Source organism: Opisthocomus hoazin, chromosome 8 (assembly GCF_030867145.1).
Source record: "Opisthocomus hoazin isolate bOpiHoa1 chromosome 8, bOpiHoa1.hap1, whole genome shotgun sequence".
Lineage (NCBI taxonomy): Eukaryota > Metazoa > Chordata > Aves > Opisthocomiformes > Opisthocomidae > Opisthocomus > Opisthocomus hoazin.
Genome location: NC_134421.1, coordinates 49,266,461 through 49,276,048, shown reverse-complemented (window position 1 = coordinate 49,276,048; position 9,588 = coordinate 49,266,461). Strand labels below are relative to the sequence as shown.

The following is a 9,588-nucleotide window of genomic DNA, read 5'->3' as shown; positions in this document are numbered from 1 at the left end:
TTAGTATGTGGTATAAAGCAGCAGAAGCTGTACAGCTCCTAAGAAGCAGACATAAAGCTTTTGTTTTCTTGATCTACTGAACACGACGTGAACCCAGCGCTCCATTAGCCTTTGGTCAGGCAATTCACAAAATATTCCCGTCCAGCCCTGGTAACACTGACACATGAATCTCTGCCTCATGGCTTCAATACTCTCCAGGCTCAGTTCACCAGTCACCTGGAACCTGGGGCCCCTCTCTGAGTGACGGGCTTGGATCTTAAAATTAGTGGGTGATAAATGGAGGTAAGCAGAAGAGTCACTGTTCTTGCGGATACATCTTCCATTCTTCTTGCACAGGACTTTGCTACAGAGTTTGGCTGCTGAGGTCACATTAATGATGTAATGTCCTAAGGGTCCATCAATGTACTGTTTCACAGTTGAACAGCTCTCCTGTAGGTAATAAAAGACCATGACACATTTCTCAGTAGCTAGGAGTATGTCCATATTTATCATATCTAAGAAAATGCTAGTACAAAACTGTTCTTGGCTTAAGTAACTTGCTGAGATATATCTTGTTGGATTTACATACTGGAGTAATGTATTGGGTTTAAGTGAGCTTGCTTTCATGGGTAAGATTAGCAAAATATTGACCTTTACTATATAGAATCATAGAATCATAGAAAGTTTTGGGTCGGAAGGGACCCCTAGAGGTCATCTAGTCCAACCCCCCCGCAGCAAGCAGTGACACCGCTAACTAGATCAGGTTGCTCAGAGCCCTGTCCAACCTGGTCTTGAATGTTTCCAGGGAAACATATTGTCTATCTGGGTGCTAGGTAGCAACATACGGTATTAGACTACAGTAAACAGAATCTATGTGCTAATCTGAGACTAACTAGTTCCTTAAAGTAGAGATTTCTGATAACTGCTGACAAGGAGCAGTGCATAGGACTAACAGGTTTTAAAGTACATATTGAGTCACTGTTTTGGTCCCGATCTCTCCAACTCCTGCAATTTACTGGGAGCCACATCATTTTCAGAAACCAGCACGGGAGTTGTGCAGTTGCAGCTAGAAAGTTCCAGTTCAGATTTCCCTCCTCCTCTGCCCAAATCAGTGGTGCTTTGCCAGAGACTTCAGGAGGAGGAGAGCAGACCGCATGAAAAGCAGAATGGACACCAAAGCCCTGCCCAGGTTCTGGAGTAGGGGCTAGCCTGCTGTGACTCCCATGAAACACTGGTGCAGCCTCCTGCCTCCTCTATCGCTTCAAGAACAATTATGTGTGAAAGCCTGAAGAACGTGGGAGGAGGAACTAGGCCTTTTCTTGTAGTAGCATCATTTGCCATCTGTCATTTCAACACAGACCCCACTAGTGAACAGAAAAATTACCCACCTCCAGAGTCCATCCCTTCTCTGTGGATCTGTACAAACTGCTATAGCTATGAAGTAGAATACTATAAAACACAACTGTGTTTATATTTGTATGTCATTGCTTCTAAACGTACTTGCCTTCTAGCCTGGACTCTTTATTCCAAGCTGCTACAAGTGACCCGCCCAAAGCAATGTGCTCTGAAGCAATGGGACTGCTCGGCCTAACAAAAGCATAGAACTAACGAGACCTGACAGTAGTACTGAGCCATCGCCTTCAGTTGCTGGCTGACGACATCGATAAAGATAGATAGGTGCTACAGAGGGTGTGGTGGTAGAGAAGAGAACTTGAGGTGATTCCTAAATACTAATAAACCAGTACGACCTACCTTTGAGCTGGCGTATTGCATACTGCCCCAGAGAACAACTCCAGCTGCTCCCAAAGCCGCGCTTTCACCGATCGTATTGACCAGATCCGTCTGCAAAAGGAGGCGGCCAAAAACAGACATCAGACAAAACTGAAGATATAAAAATAAAAGTAAAAAAGCACAAGGATATGGGCATCACTTTTTTTTTTTTTTTTTCCCCCAAAGGAGATGTCAGTCCTGTGGTATATTCTTCACAATAAAATCACTATGTAGTTTAGAAAGCTCTTCTGTGTACCTCCAAAGGTTTGCATAGGTTTTCATGCATAAGTGGGACTACTAAATAATAAAATCATTGTAGTTTATTCATAAGACATCCTCCAACCAAGCTGGTGGAGTAAGAATTGAATGATTTGTTTTATCTGCTTTTCTTTGAATCATTACCATACCCACATAGGCACCCTTTTTGGCAAGTGATGATAAGTATGATCACACATCATTGGATAGCCGTTAGAGTGTCTAATTGCATTTGACAGGCTTTAGGCTGGTGTCTAACCTGCGCTGCTTTAGCCACACAGTTACAGAGCTGCTGTTCCTACCAGCATGAATGCCACTATTCCAGGAAAGGCGTCTTTCAAAAACAAGTCTCTCCTAGTGCTGCATAATGCCAAATGGAGAAAAAAAAAGCACACATTTGCATACTGACTTAACCATGTCCACTTTTGGAGCTGCCCCAATAAGCAGTCGAGTTGTAGCGACAGCAGTAACGCAAGTCTACCAGAGCAAAGACTGTGAGTAGAACAGGAGCTGCTGGTGTCTTACCAACAACATAGCAATGTGCCTCGCAAGTGCCTTAAAGCCAGTTCCTGAGGCTGTGAATATTATGTCAAGAGAAATGCAATTAAACACCAGAAAATACAGAGGAATGATCTTCTTCCACCCCCATATTTCAAAGCATGATCAATTACATCTGAAGTCATATCTGCCTACAATAACTGATTAGAAAGTAATTCCTGATTAGTGTTTGTAATTACAGATATTACGGTATTTCTTGATTTGATGAAGAAACAGCATATTCCTTTAAAAAGTTAATGATGGTCCTTGATACAATCTTTTCACCTGTTTTTAGGAGAAAACAATCCAAAAGTCCAGCCAAATTGTCACAGTATGGTGGCACCTTAGAAATGCAAAACGATAGAGTGGAAGAATCATGTTATTGTTAATGTCTACTCAATAATTTATTTCACTGTATAAGTGGGCCTGTTGATTTGCTAATGCATAGTTAAGGAGTCCACGTTGCTGAAATATGGCCCAAGAGATATAAAATAAGGCACAAATAAATATTTTGGGAAAGGGAGAATGTGTTGAAGCTCTGAAGACAATTGCAGAGAAGTCAGAGTAAACAGTGACTTTTACCCTTAATTAAAGGTTGGAGAAAACAGTGCGGGAAAACCTGACGAAGTTTGAAAGGGTAGAGCTTGTCTGCTGGATCTTAGTATAGCATTCAGAGTGATATAAAGCATAACTGGCCCTGCTGTTTCTGTTGCTGCTGATCGTCCAAGTGGTCTTTTAGAGAATTCCATTACTCTTAAAAGTATATAGCCTGGTGCTAGTTTTATAAAAGGAGAGTGGTGTGAGCTGCAGGTGTTACTTTCACGTGGGAAATGGTATTTTTTTTTCCTGTGGGAATTAATTTATCAGTAGAAAAAAAAAGTATGTTAATTAAAGAACAAAATACTGAACATTAAGAGAATGTGAAATACGGCCTGACCTCTTTGTAATGAGGGTTCCCAGGCTTTCCTCATCTGCAAAGCATTTTATGAAGATTACCCAGATACAAAGGCTGGACTGTGATTCTACATTAGACACATGATGATTGAGTGATTTAGAACTAACACAGTTGAGATCTCATTAAAAAATTAATGAAATCTTTTCAGACAGCCAAAATAAATAATCAATAGATATTTAGCATTGCTGGGTGAACTAAGACCTGAGCAAACCCTGAAATAAAGATTTTGTGAGTAATACACCTCAGGAGTTAGGATGCTTGACTAGGAGTCAGTAAATCGATTTTTTATTCCCTCATATTCCACAGCTTTGTTTTGCTACTTGTAGAAATTGTTTTGATTCAGATCCACAAAGGGATTTCAGCACTTCATGTCTCTTTCATATGGATAAAAATCATCAGATCCAAGAGCATAGCCCTTAAAGTTCAGCTAGTCCTCTGGGTGTGTGAAGTCCAATGGCACTGATAATTTCACAACTGAAGTTCCCAAGGCACCTATGCTTCCACTTCCGTGCACACCTAGAATAATAACCTTGCCAATGCTGTGAAACTCAGCACTTTTCTAAGCCTAAGGCCAAATTCTGGCATTTGAATGGAAGGTATATTCCACTAGGGATGGTTAGAGGATTCTTATAGCACCAGCACAGGTGTTGGATGCTGGCGAAAACATCAGCTCACTGCAAAAAAAATCACAGGAGACTTCATTTAAACACTTTTCTTCCACCTTGCACTTCGTTTTCTTATATTACTTAAAACAAAAGTTGAGTGCTGAGAGTCCTCCAAAGGAAGAAAGAGAATCAGAAAGATACAGGCTGAATTTTTCTCTCTTTCTCCCTGCTTAAAAGGTACATCATCTCCAGCTAATCCTCCAGCAGGGGTTATGTTCACCGTGAGGTTACGGACAATGTTTAGAGGGGTGCCATTTCTCTTTCTCATGCCATTTCGCTTTGCACCAATTCAATGAAGGTTCAAAGGAGAGCAAGAGAAAAAAGTGGGAACCTGACTACAGCTTATGCTTAATTTAACTTAATAATTATGTAACTTGCCCACAACAAAAGAAGTGAGGTTTCTGACTGTCATTTCTAGGCATAGTTATATCTTTTATTGAATGACTGACTCATGTTCAGTACCTTAAAAGCCATCAGCACAGAAGGGGTCTTGCCTGAACAGCCTATGAACAGAAGCTGCACCCTCTCTTTTATTTTTTCTCTCTTGCACGCTTGCTGTTTTTGGCCTGGTGATTCCTTAGCTCTTCCTTGGTGTCTAACACAGGGTCCTGGATTCATCCTGAGCAGGCTGGGAAGAGAACTGAGCTGAGAGACCCTAGGACAGAGGTGAGTGCTCTGACCACCAGACAGTCGCATGAAGAGGGAAGCACCACCACCACCCTCCCCTGCCACAGACACGGTTAGAAAATACAAGTCTTACCCCCTATTTGAGTATTTTGAGAAAAGGAAAGATAAGTGCATCTTGTAAGAGCTGAGAGTGGTAAATTGGGAGCAGAGATAGAGAAGTGCCTCCTCGAAGCCCTGAACAAGGCACATGAGCTCCACCAGCGGCTTCAGAGAGCAGTCCTCGTGCTGCTCCTCACAGAGAGCATCTTAGCATTGGTGGATGCTCACTGGCATGGCTCAGCCGTATGAGCGTAAGGAGTACCTCATATGGAAGAAAACATGTGAATTTAAAAAGTTTTAGACATCATCTTAAATAAGACCATCTTGGCATTTGTCTAGGTGGGGTATCGTATTTCACTCTTTTTATCACATCCTTGTCCATCCATGTTAAAAGACTGTCCTGAGGAGACAGCCTTATGGGTCAGCTGCCACTTAGGCATCTGGTATTTCTCCAAGCGGTAAACAAGTCAACAAAGCCTATTCCCTTCTGATGTTCATTCTTGTTCAAGCTTCTGGGGACAGTGTGCGACAACCAAAGGTCCTCAAGATTATGCTGGGCTATGTCCGAGCGGACAGTCAATTTGGCAGAGAGGAGGAGGCTCTAGTCCCTATCAATGCTTCTCCAGCTAAGTCCTGCATGGGACACCAAAATAGGAGGTGAGCTAAGCTGTTTCAGTATTGGAGCCTGAGAGGAAACAGGAGAGTCAGTCCTAATTACATGCTGAGGAAAGAAAAATAAGTACATCTATAATCATTCCTTTAAATTTTGAACAGTTTTGGTTTCAGACATGCTTTTCCTGTATTCAGAATGGTAGTGCAAGCCTGGCGTGGCTGCAGGGAATGGTCTCTGTACACATGCACACCTGGTCATCAGAGAAGACTATCTGTAGGTGAATGAGAGAAGTTGTTATCCATTATTCATCATTTTTTAATTGTCACCCTGCTTTACTAATGACTTCAGCCATCTAGCCAGATGCTACTGTGCAACTCCCCTCTCCCACACGGTTAGAAGAGAATTATCCAGGCAGATAGTTTCAAAATACCTAACAGATGGCAAACTGCTTATATGCATTTCTAGCAAATACAGAAGCCTTTCGTAATGATGGGGATCCCATTTCAGAATTTACAAATTGCTTCCAAGAAAAAAAAAACAGTATGAATTTCTCAGATACCTTATGCACAACTCACCTGATTTGCAGGTGCAGTCATGGTGAAAGGTACAGCACACAGAGCTCCAGCATCTGTTTGGGACCTGGATCTTCCATCTTTCTGAAGGTCTGCTAGACCTGTGTTTCTCCTTCAGCTACTTTGACTCACAACATTCTTTCTATTTTCTTCCACTGTGATATTTACTGTGTTTTTCATAGTGCGTACAGAAGGGCTTATGCACAAGGCTTGAATGTGTCAGCCATTATTTCCATTGGACCAGAATGTCGCAGCTCTTGCACAGCTTGGAGCAGGACAGCAGGTCTCCTGGCCCAGTCCCTGTCAGAGCTCAAGTATCTATTAGGCTTCTATCCCAATTTTTCTATGGCCATTTAGCCTGGATGTCACCATGCTACACTGGCTCCTTCCCTTGTCGCATTCATGCACATTGTTGCTAGAGCTTGGAGGTTTCATGCCGTGTTTGTAGGTTTGTGAGCATCACTTAGGGGCATGTCATGCGTCAAATGAGACGATCCAGTCTAGCCTAAAACCTGAACACACAAAACCATATTTTAAATATCTTGGTAACTTCAGGGCTATGAAGTAAAGCAAGAACATTCTTTCCCTGATCATTCCTATTTAAGGTTTTCTTAAGCACAGCCCTGCAAGTTCCTGGTGGTCTCAAGCTGTTAGCACAGATGATGTGTATAGTCTGGAGACACGTCAAGCCCTGTCCCCATGGCTTCCTCCAAAGCCAGGTACTGTCCTTATTAGAAAATATGTAGTGGAGCATAACCCAAATATGTTTCTCTGGCTATGCATGGATCTTCCTTGGCTGCAGAGTTGTAAAATGATCTTTAAAGCACTCAAAAGTAAATGGCTACATGCAATGGTAAAACAGGCCAGTGAGTTAAAGAGTAGAACTTTATACCACCCCAGATTTTGAACTCGTGCATAACTGGTAACAGCATGTTAGTTTTTATAGCTTTCAGTAACATTTGTGGTGTTTTTATGTTAATCTGGGGACTGATTTATATTCTAAAAATGTGTTATTACAGCCTGTGTTTGAAGAATGTTCATTTGTTTCATGGCCTGAGTTCTTCAGTGAAGGCATTTTGTGTGAAATCCTGCCTGTACCGACCCCAGTGGCTCTTGCCTCCAGTGGGACCCAGCCTTGCCCTTACTTGCAAATGCCCACGATTTCTGAGTCAGCTAGGACCTGCAGTTTCCAGGTCATGCAGAAAACAGCACCAGAGTCCCTAGTTGCTAAAAATGAGGCAGACCGAATTCATGATTGCTTCTATGTACCATTTGCTTTGGGGGGCAGCCTGAAACACTTGCCAGGCTGTCGGGGCTCCACCACACCTCCCCAGCTCCCCACTCCAGGTTGGAGCCACATGCAGCCTGTGGTTTGCTGGGCTGACCCTTGCCTTTTCCCTTGCCCCTTCTGTCCTTTTTCTGTTCTGGTTTGGGTCAATAACTTGTCTCTGGCAGCAGCAGAAGTGAGCTCTCTCTTAAAAACAAAGGGATGGAACACCCCTAGACAGCCCTTAGTCACCAAGGGGTTGTTTCCATGAGCTCCCTGCCCCAGATTTCCTCCCCTCTTGTGGAATTCATAGCAGTCCAAGGAGAACATACCCAGAAAGTCTGGGATTCGTATGCATCTAGCTTTACCATCAATGCTGTGGCCTCGATATATCTACTGCACTTTATCACCGGTTGAAGGAACATTGCATGACTGGAAAACTAGATTTCTTTATTAAAAAAACTGCACAGTGTTAGCACGAAATGTTCCATCATGAAGATATTTGAGTGTGTTGTACTTCTGAAAAGCAAGATGGCCAACGCTCATCGTGCAGGAGTTAGGAACTCCAGGCTAGACTAATTCATTTGACTGGTTTATTTCTATACTGAATGAATTTACTTTTGGATAAAGAAATAAAAAAGCCCTGAAGCTCCTTTCTTGTGAAAGTTTATCTTTCCATTACACTAATTAGTTGTAAACTTCACAAAAATTTGCAAAGTTCATTTCACAAACCGTCCTGAAGAATTAAAATGTCAGAATGAATTACTTCCTTAATGAAATTATTTCCTTGTACTTTCTAAATTACCCTCATTAAAAATATACAATGTTACCCTACAGAAGTAGATCAAAGCACTGTAATATTCACTATTGAAAGGTGTAGAGTTTTGTACTGTGACTACAGTACTTCCTTTTAGAGGGGCTGTCTTAAAGATGAAAAACAAATGCACAAATGTTTTTATACAAAGAAAACTTTTAGAAAATACTTTTTTTCTAAGAGGCTGTTTCTAAACTCTAAATTTCTAAAGAAGTCTGTCTGCTTACCTCTGTTAAAACATGAAAAGTATAGGCATAAAATGGTCTGGAGTAAACAAAAACAGGCAAAACGTAGTCTTTTCTAGCAATCGAGGCAACACGTATTGCCTCCTTAACCCGATAGTGAACAAACTTTAGTGCATTTGGGCTTGACTTCAGTATGTAATCCAGGTATATAGAAGGGTAGAGAGCAGTGCTTTCCTTCCACAGCCAAAGCAGGAGGTCATTGCGGGAAGACTCAATGGCTGGGCATTTCCCCGTATATGTTTGGGGGTGTTCTTTGTAATCGTAATTGTAGCAGTCTGGGTAAAGATAGTAACCCCACAAACCATTTGGTCTCATATGCTCAGCCAGAAGGATAGTGTTGTTCATAAAACTCTTGCCAGCATTTTCAAATTCCTCTTTAGCCACTTTCCTAATTCTGTCCTCTGACCACTGAGGATGTCGTCTCCTAACCATCTCAAGAGATTTATTTCTATAAATGCTTTTATTGCCCCAGTTCCTGTCCCACTGGGGTCTCCAGTTTTCCCAGTCAATGACTGCAAGTCCCTGAAATCTCTTCATGGGTATGCAATAATCAATGTCAGACTTTGCTTTATTAAGGTGTTTGATAAGACTTTCGTTCTGGGGCACCCCTCCATTGACAGGATCTCCATTGTCTGAGTAGTAGGGATAATATCCCAAATGAGTGTGATAGAAGATTGTCACATTGGACCCACTCAGAGTCTCATTAGTGTTGGATGCAATGTCAAAAACGCTAAGATCCAGGTCCACCTTGTACCGTAGCCTGCACTGCTCAGTCGGTGCGTTCCAAACAACCATGAAAGGCTTGTGCAGAGCCAGAGGGGCCCGTGCCGGCTTCGGCAGCTGAGCATCAACCATAGTAAGCAGTGCTGTCACTGCTAACCGTTTGACCCAAACATCCATGGTATGTTTTTTTCTGGGAAATTGTTATGATGTGTCCTTGAAAACAAAAACGAGAGAAGACATGTTAGAAGGGCAATAGCCACCCTGGAGGCAGATAGGATGAAAAAGGAGTGTCTTTTGGTTTGATATGCTTTTGTTAACATTATACCCAGTGCAAACAGAGAAAAGTGAGAAACTGTGATCTTGTAAAAATTAGGTCTAATTTCAAATGCTTTGAAAGACTTTTTGATAGACTTCACTGTCCAGAAGTATGTTCTGATGCTCAGCTTTTTTTTTGGTTTCCTTCTCAC

General features: G+C 42.0%; 1 protein-coding gene across 1 annotated transcript; it reads right to left on the bottom strand.

The window, feature by feature from the left end:
- On the bottom strand, positions 1 to 9,298 carry LOC104330053 (hyaluronidase-1). Its single transcript, XM_009935214.1, has 3 exons — positions 8,381 to 9,298; positions 1,732 to 1,821; positions 1 to 429 (listed from the first exon to the last, which is right to left on the bottom strand). Exons 1-3 carry the CDS (start codon positions 9,296 to 9,298, stop codon positions 1 to 3), a joined length of 1,437 nt encoding a protein of 478 aa, XP_009933516.1.
- Positions 9,299 to 9,588: the final 290 nt, after the last annotated feature.

Bases quoted from the DNA above. Each gene is read 5' to 3' on its own strand.
- LOC104330053 (XM_009935214.1), bottom strand. From the start codon at position 9,298: ATGGATGTTTGGGTCAAACGGTTAGCAGTGACAGCACTGCTTACTATG. The intron at 1,822-8,380 runs GTAAGCAGACAG...CTCCTTTTGCAG, and splicing joins CTTTTCATGTTTTAACAGAG to ACGGATCTGGTCAATACGAT. The intron at 430-1,731 runs GTAGGTCGTACT...TATTACCTACAG, and splicing joins TGCAATACGCCAGCTCAAAG to GAGAGCTGTTCAACTGTGAA.